Consider the following 20,490-nt stretch of genomic DNA (forward strand, 5'->3'; position numbering starts at 1 on the left):
TGCCGATGTGTTTACGCAACGCGCAGGAGAGGCTCGGCAGCTTGCCTGCCTGCGGATCTGCCAGCAGCAAGACTACGACGCAGGGCGCTGTGATCTTCACCGTCGAATAGTAATCTATGACGTCGGCGACACAGTGTGGGTTTGGACACCCATGCGGAAGCAAGGCCTCTCCGAGAAGCTGTTAAGGCGATACTTCGGACCATATAGAGTATTGCGCCGACTCAGTGGTGTCATGTACGAGGTCGTTCCCAATAGTCTCAATTGTACGCGGCGCCGCACGCACCGTCCTGAACTTGTGTATGTTGTCCGCATGAAGCCGTGTGTGAGCGAATAACTATGTTAGAGACCCTTACTTCCGCAAGTGACACTTCTGGTCTAGCATCGGGACGATGCTCTCTTAGGGAGGGACAAATGATGCGTGTATTCTATGCAGACAACGAAGATAGGGACATTAATGGACTTCATCTGTCGGTCAGTGAGATTTAGCGAGGACAAAGAAGACGTGTCTTTGGCTTGTTTGTTTTTGAACCAGTTGTCCTGCAGTTCTTGAAGAACGTCTCGCTGTCTACTGTCCGCATTGTACTGTGACAGTATAGACGCGCCGGAGTAAACAAGCCATGCAGTGGAAACCGAGAGAGGGAGGCACAACAAAAAATTCTCTATTCCCGTATAGTGGCAGCACATGCCAGGAACAAAAACATTAGGAAATATGCGCGCTTTTTGAATATACAGACGGCGCCTTAAATATATGGCAGCGACCATTTTGCACTTGTTTGCGACGCCATATATTTACGTCATTGACCCCGAAAGGGTTAAAAGGAAACTGAATTTTTTGCACTTCGGAAAAGCGCCCAGCATCCAATGGCTTAAGTCTCCTCATGGCCACAATATTCTAGGCGTTATGTCGTAGCCTAGTCCCCTATATCGGGCGGCCCAATCTTGGAGGACCTGCCTTAATTTTTTCTTCTGCTCGCTTTTTTTGCGGCATGGCGCACTTCCGCTGCTGGCGTCGCACGCATGCTGTTGTGATTGTCTTGTTTCGTGCAGCACACAATTTTGCATGCTGTGCACAAGGACACCTGACTAGTGGTATAAGTTAGTGCTACACGAATACTGAGGCAGACACAAGTGGATAACAGAGCATGATCCCGTGCTGGAACATGGTAGAAAATGACATAGTTTCGGTGATTGCGTGCGCGACTGCACAACATGTGAACAAGCAGACGAAACGGGAGTCGATCTGTCTTGCTGCGGTGAGAAGTAAAAGAAAAAAATGCAGACATTCGGTTTGTGTTTTATTATTTCTCTAAGCTTTAATTCATCTATTCAAGCAATGTATTGCGCAAATAACAGATGATGTTTTTAATAATTCTCGAAGTCGTGTGTCACCACGAGCGACGTCACACTGCGGACTCGAGTATGTAGGCGCAGGGACGCGAGTATGTCATCCTCTGTCCGGTATAGAGTGTGGCGGCCGCGAGGACAAAAGAAAACGGCGTTTGGTTGGAAATTTCAGATCTTTCCGCGGCGCGTAGTTCTGTAATACTTTGTATATGCGATCGCTATCACGTATTGTATGCTCTGCGCTTGTCAGTTCAATATAGCCAGACCTGGTGAGGGGCCCTTTAAGTGAAAGATCATTGTATACAAAAAAAAAGAAAAAAGAGTCATACTTTGAGCCCAGCACAGGTACCATTTCAGTGACAAGAGCGTGTGCTGTTGACGAAAACTATGGAAAAAAATGGCCAATGATGGCAATGAAGACAAGTGAATGTTGCCTGTGCTTTGTGGAGATGGGTTGCGCGAGACACTACAAGCTACGATCAGGAATGGGCACGATGCTCCTCCACTACACAATGCACAGAGGTGCTACTGTACGGTTCGTCTCTCCGACCCAGCGCAGAGAAGGCTTCGGGATGAGATTGCCAACAAACACAAGTTTAATAACCCAAGGTACAGCACACTGCGGCAGTCGCGACACTTACGAGCAAAGGCTCACCCCAAGACAGATAAGAGTATGCGCGGTCATTGCACTAGGGCTAACCGGCTAGTGGTCCACCAAGCAGGAAAACAAAATGTTACGAGAGCAAAGGTCTCATATAACTGACTTGTTGCAGGCCTGTGAGCATCTCCCACGGCAATGCAGTGCTAAAGAGAGTGCTCGGGGGGGACACCTGGGAGCCGCGACTCGAGGGGCCAATTGGGGCATGCCCCTGGGACGTATTTAATGCGGTGACTCGATACCGGGAGGGATAAGCACGGTTTACGCTAGAAATTAGCTGCAGCATGCTAGCCGTGTCTGCGATGTTGCCACTGGAGCAACGGTTCCCAGAGATTGAACTAAGCACAACACACAAAGTGGGGGACGGAGCACGGGAAGGCACCTTAATGCCCACAGCATGCAAAAACATCAAAAAGCATAATAAAATGCACGTTCCTTTTGCAGTTAAATGCCTTTTTTGTTTGGCTTACAACGAAGGAAAGTCTTCCCCCTCCCTTTTTGTAGCTTCCCAATTTTGCCGGTCTACATAGGGTAATTGCTGGCCTAGATACGAGTAAATACGATAGTGTTCACTACAGCTGTTTTTGTTCCTGACCCTTTGTGGCACACTCAAAAGCATTTGCCAGTTATGCAGTGTTTGGCATATGTTATTGCAGTCTGCGTATAATAGAACAAATAAGATGAAAAATGGTGCTTTTGCCACTTCCTTTTCTTTCCATCCTTCCTTCCTCTCTATTTTTATCCCCTCACTACCTTCCTCCCCTCTTGAAAAAACTTATTCAGGCAGTTTGCTTGGAAATCTGTTCAGTCTAATTTGTTAAAACTGTGCATCTCTAGTTTCTCATTTCTTAACCTGCAGGTTCAAGCTTTGCTCCAAAGTTGGTTCCAGGAGTTAGCTACTCCTTCAAGTCTCCAATGTTCCCTAACCAATATCCCCTGAATAGCACCCGCTCGTGGACTTTTAATGGAACAGGCATTGGTGGATTTCACTTGACCTTCTCATCTATGGACATTGCTCAGGTATGTTATGCTTAAATGCTTTCTTTTTTGTTTTCCTTTTACTCTCTAACTTACGTATAGCTTTCCGAGAGTCTGCTATATATTGTTTAAACAAATGCTTTTGAATAAGGCTGTTTTGGGACAGTCGTGCAAAGCATTGTGCAAACTTTGGGGTTATCTGGAACTCCTCAGGTAATATATAAGCATTCACAAAACTACTAAAATTTATATGAGTGTCAAAGTCAATTTTATGCAACTGGAAGGTCACATGATTATAAAACTTCATTGTGCAAGTTTCATGTTGATAAGAGCATTGCTGTAACAGGTTAAGACATTCTTAAGTTAAATGTAAGAAGCATTATGTCATTTATCTTGCAGCTACCACTGTTTTCATAACGCTGATAAAAATTACTTCCCGGCTAGAAGCGCTTCTTCATATCGGCAGTTATATAGGTCTCCCATTAGTAGACGTTATTTGAAACCACAATAGCTACACTGCCACTTATAAAATGACAGCAAGCCAGTATTAATTTGGTAAAGAGGTAGCACGGTTGAGCTGCAAGTGCAAGGAACGCATTGATGAAAACCTCCAGAGAAGGTGGCTATCCTGAACCAAATATTGTTAAACTGTATCAACATGATCACTGTAGGTACCACATTAATTATTAAGTGCTTGGCCTCGTCCTGTTTGTGCCCCTCGATCTGCTTTGCACTACACCACTTGACATTATGGAAAACCAACTAGCCAAGCCACTGCCCTTCTAAGCACCATATTAAAGTACATAGAAAGGATGTAGATTGAGCAGAGACGGTTGCTAGACAGTTTAGCAAATAATTTTTTTTATTGCAGATCAGTTTAGTAATTCATGCTTTTGTGGTCCATTCGTAACAGCTTGCTAGAAAGTGCAATTTTTGAAGCAAATAATCACTTATTGGGTCTTGTGCCAGCAAACCACAAGCTCCAGTAAGTGATTATTAGTTGTACGCTCCATATGTAGGAAGCAATAAAATGCACTTTTCGTTGGAGAGTTTTAGGTTAGGGGACGCAAGCGGCTTGCGCAGACCCTGACGTAGCGGTCTGTACATGCGCAGTACCATGCGCAGTACCATGCGCAGTACCATGGCCCCTAGTTTTATCGTATGCAAGTCGTTTGCGTCCCCTAATCTTTAACTCTCTACTAAGTATGTGGACAAGAAATTTGTGCATGGGTGTGCATTGTACGTTGTGATCATGGCTATCACCGCTAATCCTATTGTGATAAGCATCTTCGCCTATCTGTTTCACAGCACGTGGTGCCGTCACAAGCGTAGCGCACGCTTCAATAGGCAATAACTGAAACGTGCAGTCGTTCCCTGGTGCAGACTGTGATCATACACATTTTCCGGCTGTTAGATCCCACATGAACAAGAAAAGGCACAAGGTGTGCGCGATCTAGAACAGGGGGCCGCTTCGATTTTCCACTTCTGCCTACCCATGGGCTGCCAGAGCCAGACCTAGTGCCTTCATTCTTCTCAGGTTGCTCCACCCACCGTGCCACACTCTTTCGCCGGGCGTTCATTTTACTCTGGTGGTTCTGGCTACCCGTGGGCTACCAGAACCAGCCAGGAAGATTTTGGTCTGGCTGCTCTATGGAAGTTCTCTGACTAGCAGACCACTAAAAGAGGCAATGGGCACTCACCGCCATCTTTGCGAGGACTTGATGGATTGCAACGGGGCGCTCGAGGACTTTACCTCGCTCAGCCAACTAACTACTGTCATCTTCAAATTTCTTTACTTCTATATTATCTTCTTAGGTTCTAAGGCACCGTTCCGCATTGCAAGACGGTGTGATGCAAGCGGCCGTGAGGCATTTGAAGCGTGCGCGCGCGCGCGTGTGTGTGTGCGTGTGTGTTTGTGTTTGTGTCGGTGTGTGCATGTGTCAGTGTGTTGTGAAGGCTTCCCGGCAGTGAACAGCGCACCGTGCTCTCGTGCGTGCATGTTATTTGCGTCGTGTTCCACACAACTTGTAGACTCTCATTCACACACATTGCGGTGCATTTTTGGTTCATCTTTCCCTGGTGGTGTTCACACATCTCGCATATATATGCGGCGATATCTCCTTTTTCTGCAGTTAGTGAAGACGCCACAGCTAGTCCGTGTTCGCTCTGTCTCTCCATCGTATGCTTGGGTCGCAGCTCAAAACCGGTACTTGTTCCAACTGCAGGCCTTTGATATTAAGAATGCACTGGTTGAGTAATAGACACGTACATTAGCTTATTGGTCTCATGATCGCGACCAACATTGTTTTTCGTGTGAAACTTTTTGCTAGTCACAGGTGGCAAACATTTTCATGCGCCAGCTGCATCCCCAGCTTCTTAGGGTCAGAAGAGAAGCACCACCAGCTGAAACAAACTCTGAAATCAGGCCTTTTTCACATCTTGTCAAGTGATGACACAGCGCCAACTCATCAATCTCGCCTGTGGGCAAAGTGATTGCTGTGAGCAGGCATCTTCGAGTGATCATTTTCCGGAATACAATCACTATGCGTGATTTCGCATCTTGGCATCGGACGCATCGGAGGCCGTTGTTGCGGTGTGCAAAGTGAAGTTTGGACAGCATGCGTTCTGTGCCAAGTCGCGCGAAATCTAGCAAAAGTGATTGTATCCCTGAATGCAACTATATATCGTCAAGCTGACATTGCATAAATGGGCCGACTATGCCGAGTGCACGCCAGCCTCGCCAGGCGCTGTCAAGCTGATAGCATGTTTACATTTATCCTGTGGGCAGCTGCCCCGGCATTCGATTTTGCAAACCTCGGGCAGCTTTGGGTTGTCTTGGTATCCCAGCTTACGTGACTTCCTCTCAGGACCGGAACTAGCTGGCTGCCTTTTGGCTACCAGCGGGCTGGCAGTACTCCAGAAATCGAAGAGGCCAAGTATACACACGCCCGTCTCACAACAAAATTACGGCGCGCACAGTTGCTTATTCCGGTACCAGCAAATCTCCGCCCGGGTCATTGCACGCCGCATTCATAGCTATCGCCACCAAACCTATTGCGATAAATATCTTCACCTATCTGTTTTACAGTGCATGGTGTGTAGTGCCATTGGTAGCATACTGCAGGCTTCTAGTAGACGATAATCCAAACATGCCGACGTTCCCTGCTGCAGGTGGCACGAAGTGGGCATCATGTTTCGCTTCGGCGACATCTGGCGCACCGAACAGTTCAATTTTGTTTCGGTTTCCTGTCGCTCTCTTAAAACGTCAAGCAATAGGAAAACAACAAAACATATCTCGGGCCGGTGGAGCACCACCAGCTTGACGTGCATCGGTGTTTCGTGCCACAATGATCCATGCAACGCTTCGCATTACGTAGATGTCAACAATAGTTGAGTCTGTCCAATTTTTTGGTTGCTTCGAATGGTACGTTTTCCCAGTTAGTACATTTTTCTCGAGTTTTTCTTTTTTTTTTTTTATGTATGGACGAGATTCTACTGTAGTTATTTTGAATACCCATAGTTATTCTGTAATATTCAATTCATATTAGAAACTTCAAATATTCACCCATTCCTTTTTCTTTTTTTCAAGTATGACTTTTGCCCTAAAACCGATATTTGAAGTTTTGCATAAATAAACTTGGCTATTAGTGAAGTAATTCCACTTCAAGAAATTGTCTGGGTAACTCAAGATGACTGCAAACAATGTGCCATTGGTCTCGTGTTCTCAGGCGTACCACTCTAGTTACGTGAAACACAGGAGAAAGAGCCTACTACTTTTTAAATTGGCAATGCCACTTACTAGTAACCGAGCACCGCGAAGTGATGTGCTGTCCCTCTTAAGTTGTCACCAGCTGAGCTTTGCCATGGGAAATTTCCACAAAACCCCAATCATGCTGCAGAAGCAATAGCAGTCACAGAAAGTACAGTACAAACTGCAACACGTTTCATTTCATTCCATTTCATTGCTAGCTGAACATGCACAGATTATTGGAATATTTGGTTTGTAAACACACACACACACACACACACAATGGACAGTTAAAAGCCACCACAAGTGGTACAACACCTGCTTACATATAGGGAGGAAGATATAGAAAAGTACATCCGTTTATCGCCATGCTCGTGCTTTTAAGTGTGATATCAACGGCCGTGCTACAGTTGTGCAGCAATAAATATACTATAGCGAAGGCATAGGTGAATACTTACACCACCAGCCATTTTATCTCACTTTTGAATCTCATATAATCATTGTGATGTCCAGTGATGGAACTCAAGCCTATAAATTTGGTGCAAATGTAAATTTAAGTGCGCTGGTGTATTGGCTTTCAGGAATGTATATCATAATACAAAGCCACTAGAAACTTTTTTTCATTAAACAGAAAGTGCTGATACACAAGTCTAACATTCATGTGCACTGATATTTTCACATGGATCATGCCATTTTTGTTGCTTTATTTAGCTTGATTGTAATGCAGTAAAACGAGTTCTTGGGCGAGTTGGTTACTTATTGCAGGCATAACAACAGCGTCAGGAAACACCCACAAAAGAAAGGAACACTGATAGACGATTGTCCGTGTCTGTCAGTGTTCCTTTCTTTTGTGGGTGTTTTTTGATGCTGCTTTTGCCTGCAATAATTGATTGTAATAGTGTTGATTTTTCAGTCAGCAAGTTAAGCTTCCTACAGTACAGTGCATGTGGAACGTAGGCAACACACCTTCTTTTTTTTTTTTCTCTTCAGATTGGATTATGATCTGCTTGTTTATTCAGGTACATTCGCAGAGAACCCACCTAGTGCTAGAAAAACGTATACGAGGCTATGAGCACATGGGTGGAGCCACTTGTGAAAATAGCTTGCGAGGATTGCTGTTCCTCCTTTGTGTCCCATCTTGAAGTGCTGTTCTTTCTGTGACTGTGAAAATAGCACTAGAACAATAACATTTTCTGCATTCCGTTTCCTTTTTCACATCCCTCTCACCAATGTTGAGAAATTTTGCAGCATCCACATAGGCTTAAAGTATTTAAGAACCATGGACACTTGAAGGTCTAAATTTAATTAATTGGACTAATTGTGTGATAAACTACGGTAGAATATTCAACTTGCTTGAACAAATTATGAAGAAAAATAATGGAAACCAGTAGCGAGTTGCACTGTGCCTTAACACACAAAAAAGTAAATGAACTTTACAGAATTTATTTGCTACCACTTTATTTAGGTGCTTAAGAATTTGTTGAAAGTTTAAATTAAATTCTGTTTTTGTTTTTTTCCAATAAAGGGACACTAGAGGCAAATATTAAGTCAAGCTAAAGTGATAGATGTGTGCTTGAGAACATCTATGGCGTCAATATTGTTACGCGTGCAAAGGATTAAGACTGGAGACTATTTACAAAGTATATTTACAAGGCGTAGCTGCAGCGCTGGCCAGTTCAGCTGACAGCTCGAGAGCCAAAGATCGTTCGTCGTCTTCATCGGGGTGCCCGCGTGCATTGGCCACAAGAAACACGCGGTATGCATGTATCATTATCCCTGGTGGCGGAGGCACCGTCCCGGTGCGTCTAAATATAGGTGATAACAGGAGAGTAATATAATATGGTTTGAGGCGTGCGACATGCACAACATCAGTAGAATTCGGGGCAGATGCGGCACTGATACTGACAGGGGCGATGGTGTACGTAACTGGAGTCAGTCATTGCACACAGCACTCGATATGGGCCATTGTCTCGAGACAATATTATCGCGAACACAGCTTTAGTATTCAAGAAATTAAGCTTAATGCAGGACATGATTAGACTCCTCCAGGTCATTCAAATACTACCTCGATGACGAAGGCACTCCTCATTATAATTCTGTCACTAGTACTCAACCACTCGTAATAGCATCATAAGACAAAATGAAGTGCTGCTTCTCCATTTCTTCTTGATTTTTAGAAAAAGAACTCATTGACATTACCCTTGGCAACAACATGGCCTGTTGAAAGGTGTTGTTTTCTCCACTCTGGAGCTGCCTGCGCTTTAGCGTTTCAGAAGTTTCGTTATTGCATAGTACTGTATTGGTTTTTCTGGCTGGCAAAACTTGCACTAACTGCAAGTTGCATCCAATGCATCCAACTTGCACTAACTGCAAGTTGCGTCCATGTGATGTTGCGGGATTCCCGAACGGTCCATGCCACTTGACCAAAAACAGCTGCAGAGGTGAACGCAACGCTCTGTCTTGGCTCAGCTTCTCCATGGCTGCGCATTAGAGTTTTGCGTAGAAAACCATAGCGCCGTGTGTCCGGCACTCTTTTATTCCCGACAGCAGTAAAGGATGGTGATAGCGTATGTGTCACCACTCCCTTGCTAAGGGGCGTACGATTTTAATTGCACTAAAGGTATGTGGACCCTCCAGACGCAATTTTCTCGTAAACGAAGTCTTTTCCTGGCACAAGCGCTGTGAGGTTTCTGGAATGGTATTTTAACAGCCCACCACGTTGACTTAGTATTTGCCTTTAGTGTGCCTAATGTTCACGCACAGGCAGTGAGAAGGGGTACATCAGTGACCTCTGTTGAAAACCTACATAATTTTTTCGAGCAACAAACTATTGCAGATGACTCTGCCTCTAGGCACGTCTTCTGCCCTTGAAGAATGTAACCAGCTTTACCGAAACTCCTCTCATTGATTCCTCTTGTGGTTGCTATATGAACCTTTGATACCTGAAGACAGTTTAGTGAATTTTTTTGCAGGGAGTCACACACCAATCAAATAGTTTCCAACCTCTTGAGCACGATTACAATGCAAGTATCTTCCTAACTCTTCATCTTACGAAGCTGTAGTTGCAGTATGAATTAAGAGGGAATGTGACTTTGAAAATGAACTTCCTTATTTCTTCATGAATTTTGATGAAAATTTGCACAAATGTTTAGAATGTCTCCTTGATGCTTTCATGAAAGTTTCAGAGTGATGCCTTGAGAACATATTATTGAGCAGAAGTTTTCTCCCTTGAATCTTCTGGAGGGCCTGGGGAGCTTAAAAAAACACTATGGAAGGCTCGTTGATGGCGTAGCTAAATGCATGCTGAAGGTCATGACAGCCTTGCTTTTTTTTTTCTTTCTTTCTTTTCACAACAAATTTTTTGGAGTGTCATTTTTTATGTTACCTTTGCAAAAAGCACACTTTGGGGTGAAGGAATAGCCACATTATAAATTTATAAAAAGTGAAGATAAATAAGCAAGACTGTCATGACCTGCACTGTAGCCCAAGCAACATGACAAAAAAACAGTGTCAAAATAAGCTAAATGGTAACAAAGAAATTGGCTCCAGAAACTGAGCAGAAAGGCAAAGAAATAGTTTTGAGAAAATGGCTCAAAGTTTCACCTTCTCTTCAGTTCTCTAATACCCCTGTCACACGGGCAACCGTAAACTCCTTTTAACTCCGTCGTCTTTATCTCGAGGGAGATGCACTCGGTGTCACATGGGTCGCCCTTCCACTAAGGAAGTTGAATGGAGCTTTTGGTCAAAAGAGATGGGCAGTCTCCCTTGGCAGCTGGAGAAGGTACTCTCTTGCCCATACTTGTTGTGAAGCTGATAATTTAATTATAGTTTACATTAAAATTAATGTTGCATGTGTTAAGAATGTTTATCATGAATTGAATAAAAGTTCAAGCACAATTCAGCAACAGTTACGTTTGCTGCTGCACAATACTCTCTCGACCTAGGCCGTTTGGTGCCATGTTTTTCTAGTCTTTCACAGCGTTTACACGAACCCTACAGAATCGGGTTGAGTCGGCTTGTCGGGCTGGAATGTGCCTGTCGAGATCATGTAAACGCTAGCTGGTCAGACTGTACAAGCGTCAAGTCTGGCTGAGTCAGCCCGACTGCATGGGGTAGGTTGAACCAGCCCGACCCGTTTGCAGCATGCATGTGAACGTGCACGGGTCCAGCTCACCATGCCGAGACATGCATGAGAACGCTGGGACGTCGCTATTTATGCGTCAGCAGCAGCAATAATATCATGTTAAAGGCCAAGACAAGGCGCTGTGCAATGCAACCTCATCGTAGGGATAAGACCCACGAAATAGAGCTGCTGCAGGCGGCAGCGGGGAACTGCAACCCCAGTTCGGATGCGTTGATGTCTCGGATCGACGCTGTGTGCTGTCGTTGTCCAGACTCGGTCAGCTCGATTACTGGCTCGACTCGCTCGCGTCGGGTTCGTGTAAATGTGGCTTTTGTCGGGCAGTGTTCGGTGTGGCCACTCATGAATGACACCGCAGCACAGTAGACAAAATAAAAGGAAAGCCCACGAGGTCACTGTGCACAAAATGTTATGTTTTGAGTATAGTTTGCAGCAGTTCAGGTAGCAGAACGCAGAGCCTACTCACCACGCTATGGTGGCTAGCCGTGCCGCAAAGGAAACCACACATAAGCGCAGGGTGGCTAATGTTGCTGTCAGCAATGCTATGTTTAGCAAGCGCACTTTGATTCTTAATGAGGTGTATGTCTTTCGCATCAAATGCATTGAATAATATTCTTATGGAAGTAGCATTCATTATAATAGCTACGAGCACAATTAGAAGGTACATTCTTGTATTTGTACAAAAAACAAACACCTCTGAATGCGCCTCTGGCGGCTATTTTTATAACCTCGTTATTGGCACACGACCACAACTTCCTTGAGGTTGAACTCCCTTAGGAAGTCTGGAGCTCCCTTATCCTAAAGGAGTTTGTCAGTAACCGTGTTACACGGGTATAAAGGGCACCAGATTTGTAATCTTTGGTGTGTGTTGTGATGTGGGGTTTCTTGGACATGTGGCCTCTGGTCTAAAATGAGTTTGCCCCCCCCCCCCCCCCCCCTTTTGCATTCATTCTTTGCCACTGCTACACAAAAAGCATGGTGCCTGTGTTTAAAACCAAGTGAGATGCAGAACAGAACTCTGTGTGGGCATGAATATAGTTTCAATGTTGTGTCTACAGAATTTGGTAGAATCGACTTTGTTACTGAATAAAGGCTGTCAGCAAGCTTCCCAGTCATGTTCCCTTGACAATGGCTGTGTAACTTAGCATCAGAAAGCCACTGAGATATGGAGCTGCTAGGTGCTTTTCAGCTTGTACTTTTGTATGGTGCCTCACTTCTGCAGTAAGATGTCTGTGCTAGCTCAAGGGGCCTAGTGAATACCCAGATAGCCAGATACATACACTAGATGTAGATAATATGCTATACCTTGGACATTCAATATGTCCATTAGATATTCAGATTTATCCAAAAAATGTTGTATGGCTGTACTATGGATCATCGCAAATTCATTCAGAACATGTAAGTGGCACGTTGTGGGGATGTCAGGGCTAGATATATGTAACACCTAATAGACGTCCACAGCATTCCTGTAGATATATTTATTACGTAGAATAGATATCCACAAATTCAAATAGTTAGTTATTTATTACATCTAATAGATATCCACGTTGACATCCACTGGATGTGCTTTGTACTATTTTTGGCTCTTCCTTATATTCGTCATGCATGCATGCACTTGTTGTCCCAGACTGCCCCGAACTGCTTGAGATGCTGCTATTACAGCCAGTGAATGTTGGTGTACACAGCTTCTCGGACAGCCCTGGTCTTTTTGAGACAACAAACCACAGAAGTGCCACTGTTACTAAGCCAAGAAAAACTCAAGTTGTCATCACAAGAATCTTTATTAAGAAACCTCTTATTGGCATCAACCTTTTGCCAAGTATGTAATGATGTACACAATAGATGCAGTGAAAAACAATGGCAGACTGCAGACATATTACAGGCAAACTAAATGGGTGCACATAATAAATGACTTCTGTCTCGTGAAAATAAAATGAACACTAAAAATACAACCTAATGCCATCTCTTGGTTTCTGAAAGGCAGAATGAGCACTTAAAGCAAGAACCATTACAAGAACATTGCATATGCATAACAGCTAGGCAAAAACATACTGAAGGATAAATAGAATGAGACAGTAAAAGCAAAACTGGAAAATGAACAGTTCTCTCATAAGAACCTCTCCCATAAGGTGAGTAGCGGTGCTGTTTTAGCTGCACTCTCTCCAGTAAAATAAAACACAAAAGGCCACGTCATGAGACTTCTCATGAACAAATACAAAAGCAGAATTGACATATGAAAACATCAAAGCACTATATGACTAGCCTTGTATTCACCAAAGAAAAGAAAAAGAACAGAAATAATGTAGTGAAACATAAAGGGGAGCAACAGCTGAAAGCCCATAACAACAATATCCTATAAGAAAAACAATCTGAAAACCACCAATACGTTGGTAAAATGATAAATTGTGTAAGAGAAGCAGGTAACTTCCTGCAGAAGGGTGCCAAATTAGCTTCTCCATGAAGGAGAAAAATTCGGAACACAGCGGCTGCATAAAAAAAAACATTTTTACATATTGCTCTCACTCTTAGAAATGAAGACTTGCAAATGGAACGAGGCTGTTATCACTAGCAAGTAAATGTTTGCCTCATTTTTCTTGAATGAGGATGCACTCCAAGTCATGGATCACTCTGAAGACAGCTGAGCTACTTTTAGCAGTATCAAATCAGCTTTTTCCTTTTAAACCTACTCAGTGCTTTCCATACACTCAGCCCGACACCAGGTAACAGGATTCTACACTTGTCACATTATTGAAAATGTACAGCACTCCTTATAATGCAATCAGGCGCCACGAAAGGCCAAAGCGTTGATTCAGGTGATGCTGGAGACAAGTTGCTACATTTATATCTCTGTAGTGTTATCTGGTCGGTCTTCAAACATTGGACTCAACATAGCAGCAGTGGTTAATTGCATTGGCCCCCGCAGCAGTACTATAGTGTATGCTCGTTACAACGGACCCGCGTACAACAGACTTTCGGATATACCGGATCATATTTCAACCTTAGTTTGCTCTATGTGTATTATTAATGCAGCGAAGTTCGCTTTTAGTGGACCGTGCTACAACGGACTATTCGCTGCAGCAGACGAAATTAGCTGGAATTTTTTTAAAAATCGGGTGTATAAAACTGACTTTTGCCATGTCAACACGGGCTGGCAACTGACTTGTGAGGGTCAGCCTACAATATCGCGAGTGAGGGAGGGAGTTTACTCCGGTGGCTGCTGGATACAGCGCGGCAATGTGGAGAAAGTGCGCGCCTGCGCAGGTCTCGTCTTGGGGTCTCGTCTTGGAAGCGATCTGCGATTACAGAGTGCACCTAGTGCCGTTAGCTTCGTGTGCACTTTGCTTTCAACGTTTCGTTAGCGTTGAAGAGAGATGCACGAAGGTCAATTCGATCACTGCTGCTGCCGCGATTCCTCACTCCGACGTTTTGACAGCGACTTTCCGCTTTCATCAACCGAGATGTGTTCATGTTTACCTGCATGTGCGTGACACCGTGCTTGTTAATTTAGTTAGTAAGTGAATGTTTACAACTTTATACCACCAATAAAACTACTATCCTTACTTCGCAACGCTGTCTACTAATTTGCTATCGCAATCGATGCTTCGCCTCTCAGGTGAAACTGCGACTTTTTGTTTGTTTTTTACTTTGGACGTTCATCACTCACTCTTTGCAATAACACTGTTACACATTGCAACCTAAGTTTTGGAAGTGAGGCGTTTCGGATATTATGGACTTCGGATAAAATGGACATCTTTTATTGGATTATCAGGGTCCGTTGTAATGAGAGTTCACTGTACCAAGAAAACATGTTGTAGCGAGTGCTTATCTTAAAGTGGCCACTTCAAAAGAAAAAAATTTTTTGCGCGCTAAAGACAGGTTTAGCCTAGTAGTGATTACAAGTTATACCGCCACCTGTTTCCGAAGAAGAACAAAATGTGTCGGCACTCCTAAAGGCACGAGTCATACTTGGAAGGTCGCTCTCTGGCTGGTTGGCTTGAGCATCCTAATCATGAAAAAGAGGACAAATACAACTATGCAAACACATCGCTTATCAATTACTTACCCCGCATTCAGAAATGTGCACTTACTTGAAGGCCATGCTTGACTTTGTCACTATAATGACAGGCGTGAACTTGCCCAAGACACTGATTGCCTTTCCTTGGGTGCATTTGTGTCGGACTTTATCCTGACCAAATCAAGCATGGGCTTCAAGTTAAGGCAAATTTCTGAATGGGGAGTAAGACATACAAAGACATACAATTTGCCATACAAAGTAACTTAAGGCCAGCTGCAACAAAATTTTAGACATGCTGTAGCTTCTGTGCAAAATCTTATGCTTGAAATGCAGGCCAATCCGTCACAAAGAGCTCGCAAAAATCTTAGTTTTTTATACCAAAACTGAAGAAGACATTGCCATTATTGCCCGGCGGAAATGACGTACAGTGAAGAATGTGAAGAACCAGCACCCGTGCTGTCTGCTTTTCTTGCTTGTATTCCCTTCCGGTGTATCAGAGAACCGGTCCCGCACGTCTACTAGCCGCAGAGTTAGTATACTTTGTTAGCTGCATGCTCTGACAACGATGTTGTGTGCTCGCGATGTTCTTTTAATGCTGATGGTCTCGATGTGTTCTGCCTCCACTCGAAGAAGAGTGCATTGGGATGGCCAAGCTAAAGGTCCAGTATAGTCCGGCTTAACGCGGATGCAATCCACGTGTTGCGCAGTTAGCTACATCGGCGAAAATTGGATGCTCTACAGTCTTGTGTGGCTGGCGTGGAAATAGAACACGTCCTATTGCACGCCGGAGCAGCTGAAACTGGATGCATCGCGTACTAGCTTGGCTGATCAGCAGCATGCTGTTCGCGTTCACGGTAGCAAGCGTGTGGCGTTTGCGCCTTTCACAAACAAAGAAGCATTCGCTTGCTACGTACTTGTCCGCCAGCACTGTGGCAACAACTGATTGCCACGCTGCTGCGGGTCACGTTTAAAGAGCATGGTAAAATTTTATAAATCTTAGTCTCCGGCATAACGTATCCGACTTCACTGGCTGCTGCCTGGCACGCTGGAAGCACCGGACTAATAGACCGATCAGACAACTGTTGTGATCTGTACTAAAGGATGATAAGTAGCTGAGGCTTGGCAAGGCCAGGCTAGAGGGGCTCGGTGCTAAGTGGGCGTAAACTCATGGCCAGACCGCGGCTGTGATAAAGTTTTGCCCATTTCACTCTGGCAGCATTGCATCCCTGCATGGTGGGCGGCCAAGCCTATACCCTGGTCTTCGCGTCGCATTCTTCTTCGTGATAAATCAAGTATGGGGTTCCTGCTCGTTTCTGGCCTCTGTGTCAGAAAGGATTTCGTTTGTCTACTTAGACGTGTCCAATGTGGAGGCGCACAAAATATTTTGAAGATGATGCACTACCTGAAATCATCACTCGAGACTATCACCCTTGAATACAATTTACCTTTGAACGTTACCTTTGGTTTTCGTGCGCCATCGCGGCTTACAGTACTTATAGTCAAACACCAAGAAAGCGTTTGCCAAGCAAATCTTGATGGCTTAGTAACTGTGCTGTTGAAATGTAGCTTGTGCAGCTTCAACTGCAGTTTACATGCTCTGTGTGCATTGGCTGCTTCGCATTGCACTTGCCTGCTGTGCCGCGGTCCACACTTCCGCTCTGAAACCTGGAACAGGAAAGATGTGTTTGGCCTTCCTCTACTCAGCGTTGTACGAGGTGTGACACAAAAGAAACGAGACTGGTCCTATTGTACTTACTGAATCAGTTATCTGTGACATTATCACCTTCAAAGTCTTCCCCTTCAGCATTCACACACTTCTGCATTCAGTGCTGCCATTGCTGGTAACAGTTCTGGAACGAGGTTCTTGGAAGGCCCTTCAGGAGATTCTCCGTTTTTGCGTGAACCTCTTCAACCGAGATAAAATCGGTTACCTTTAAGCAAGATTTAACTTTAGGAAGTAAAACAAAGTCGCATGGAGCCAAATCAGGTAAATAAGGAGGAGGCCCCGTCACAGTAATATTTTTGCTGGTCAGAAACTGCTTGACAGATAGGGCCGTGTGAGCAGGTGCATTGTCCTGGTGCAACAGCCATCCATCACTCCACAACTGTGACCTTCTTTTTCCTAATTTTTTCGCGAAGTCTCTTTAACACTTCAATGTAGTAGTGTTGATTAACAGTCTGACCACTGGGAACCCACACAATCATTACAATTCCATTAATGTCGAAGAAGACGATTAACATTGCCTTGAATTTTGATTTTGACATGCGTGCTTTTTTGGGTCTTGGGGATCCTGGAGACTTCCACTGCATTGACTGGCGCTTACTTTCTGGGTCATAGGTAAAAATACATGTCTCATCACATGTTACAACAGATTCCAACAAATTTGGCTCGTTTGCAATGCGTTCTAACATGTCCGCACACACGTCGTTACGGCACTGTTTTTGGTCAATGGACAGAACTTTTGGAACAACCTTCGCAAAAATCTTTGTCATGTGTAATTCGTCCATTAAAATGCGTCGAACAGCTACCCTGTCCAAGTGAACCAACCCTGCCACTGCACGAACACTTAATCTTCGGTTACCAGTGATCACATCAGGAACTTTGGCAATGTTTTGATCTGTAATCGCCGACCTTGGGCGCCCAGCACGTTCATCATCTTCCACACTGTCCCTTCCCCCTGAAAACCGCTTATGCCATTCAAACACACGTGCACGAGACGAGGTTACATCTTCATAAGCCTCGGTTATAATTTGAAATATTTCCGTGGCTGATTTCTTAAGTTTCACAAGAAACTTGATGTTGATTCGCTGTTCGGTTTCTAGATCAGACATTTTTCCGGCAGAATGCAGTTGCACGTGTTCACTCAATGACGCAGCACTCCCAACTGGCGTGATCGGTTCCGTCGAAACTGGAGGCATGAATAGAGGAGGTGTGTGGGATTACGTCAGCAAAACAGTTGTTGCCAACTCCACTCTTTTTTTACGCTACACACTTAGTCTCGTTTCTTTTGTGTCACACCTCGTATAGTGCACAACCATTGCTCCTGCTCGAGTACATATTCGAGCACACGACAGCCACGCAACACGTCAGCATTCTTGCAACAACTCAAATCACAAGCGCCGCAATGAGAACGCACGTAATAAATGATGCAAGCATGTAATACTGCACGCTATACACAGGAGCTATGTAAACGTACAGAAACAAAGGGGCAAAGAAAATCACTTAGCTCTACAGACAGCCCTTATTGCACAAGACCTTCACCGGCAGACAGAACAAAAACAATGCATGAATGGGAACTACCTCACAATATCGAGCACCGCTATAAAAATGTGTGCCAGAACTACTGAAACCATTGTGCTGTGCCTTTGTGCACAAAACCTGCGCGCTTGTCTATCGCCATTTATTTCGGGTTGCAGTTTAGCTGTTCCAAGCTTGTCTTAGCCATACACCAATTTGCCTCAGTTTAATACTATTCCGACATGCCTTGAATGGTATTGAGGAAACCATTGGTGCCTATAAGTTCTGCATCAGCTTTTCCAGCCCATGCAAAGCACTCATTACCGGCATACAAGAGAAAGTGCAAAAACAGACCGACAATTTACTTTGAAAAGCATGTGTCTGCTGATGACTAGACACCACTGCAGCCATGGTGAGAATAACAGATGAAGTGTGACCGGTGTCACAGCATAGCACCGCAACACCATAGCGTAAAGAACCAACTTCCAACACAGGCCCACACATGTCCACATTGGCATTACCTAGCATTACTTGCATACGCTTGCTTGCATGGTTGCTTGCAATTGCCACGCTTATGGTGATGTTATAACAGGCACGTAACTGTAATGAGTCTAATTGATAATTGTACAATAATGTTACGTTAAATGTTTAAACCGTTTTACTTTGAAAACGTCCTTAAACTTAATTTTTCATTTAGTGCAACATTTATGGTGTGCTTCCGGCTCCTTGCTTTCGACACACACGGCCTCCAAGATTTAGTGTCAAGTATCTGAGGCCACACAACTTTCACACATAAGGTTTGTCATCTTTTTAAAAAGTTTGGTGGTGCTTAACAAAAGTAGAGTGCCTTTCTATAATATACATGCGCTTTTTTTCTGCTATACATCAGTTCATTCCTGAACATACTGTACCTTGTTTTTTGTTTACTTTTCTAAAGTCGGAAACAAGGAAGTTATTAATTACTACAAAACTTGGAATCTACAACATGAAAGTTTTGGCCGCACATACTGTCTTCTTTCGCTTCGTCCACTGCTCTTGAATTTTGTTGTCCTGAAAAAAATGTACATTTCATGTGCAAACATACATTTTATGAAATACCAACTCTATCGAAGTCCAGTAAAAAATGGGACGTCCTATGGACATCCATTACATGTTCACTGATGATACAGCACAGTATTTTTGCACCAACTGTGCAGCATCGTGCACATCAAAATCAAAAGTTTTGGGGGGCCTACAATGCCCGTCTAAAGTACAAACTTTATGGCCCTTCCGTGGACATCTTAAACTTTGTACACCGTATGTCCCAAATACTGTTTTAAAGGCATTCCATGGACATCCAAAATTTCATCTGCTGTACATTTGATGAATAAACTAAATGGATGTTCATTGGACATCCAAAACTTTGATGCCATTGCGTCTCTTAGATGTATGTGCATGTAACGGATGTCCATATGGCATCCCATTTTTTCCTGGATGTTTGGATCAATTCAATACATCTATTGGATGTTTGTGGCTATCTGGATAGCGCTCATCATGAGGGCCTCTTTATAAAGGGGTTGTATGATAGATATCGTTACAAGATATTGTGACAATATGATAATAGAGTCGGCGCGCGATGTGCTTGGCTGTGGATCTGAGGTGCCTATGTGCGAAATGCCTAGCCACGGGTACGAGGAGCAGACGCTCGATGTGCTTAGTCACGCAGTTCAAGGTGCCTACATGCAAAATGCCTAGCTGCAGGCTAGAGGAGGCGACTCTCCATGTGGTTAGTCGCGTAGTGGAAGGCGCCGAGGCACTAAATGCTTAGGCGAGGGTCTGAGAAGTCCGTGCGCAATGTGCTTGATCGCCGAGTCGGGGACACCTGTGCTCGAAATGCTTAGCCGTGTGTCCGAGGATTGTGTGAGCAATGTGCTTGGTCAGGAATTCTAAAACACCGAGTGTAGTGAAAGGCTTAGCCATGGGTCTGGGACGTCCACAAATTGAGAGAACAGCCACGCTACTGCGATGCATGCGTAGTGCCCATTTGGCATTCGTCGAGATTACGGAGAGTGGAGACTGTCCAGAGCGAGCGCCGGACCAATGGCGAACCGCGCTGGAGTAGCCTGGCAAGCTCAGCGAATCGCGGGCTCCTGCACAACCTTCAATCATTTGCTTTTTGTGTGCTTGTTTGTCTATGGAGCAGATAGCTGAAGCGGCATATTTGAAGACAGAGAAACTTGCTTTCTGACGAGACCAAGATGGCGGCGCTCGGTTGTGACATTCCAGAGATATTAGGTCCGTTCGATTTGCTGCACCACTGCGAACCAGTTCACGGTGGTTCATGAGAAGTTAAAAAACTGCAGCTCGATTTCTGCGGTGCAGGCCTTAT

The 20,490-nt window shown here is 44.3% G+C and overlaps 1 protein-coding gene across 1 annotated transcript in view; it reads left to right on the forward strand.

The window, feature by feature from the left end:
- The window catches only part of LOC126547183 (uncharacterized), a 261,800-nt gene that overhangs the window by 207,724 nt on the left and 33,586 nt on the right, over nucleotides 1-20,490 (forward strand). The window contains exon 14 of the mRNA XM_050195066.3: nucleotides 2,862-3,022. Coding sequence (XP_050051023.2) covers nucleotides 2,862-3,022 — 161 coding nt within the window. The remainder of the gene's footprint in view (nucleotides 1-2,861; nucleotides 3,023-20,490) is intronic.

This window comes from Dermacentor andersoni, chromosome 1 (genome assembly GCF_023375885.2).
Source record: "Dermacentor andersoni chromosome 1, qqDerAnde1_hic_scaffold, whole genome shotgun sequence".
Lineage (NCBI taxonomy): Eukaryota > Metazoa > Arthropoda > Arachnida > Ixodida > Ixodidae > Dermacentor > Dermacentor andersoni.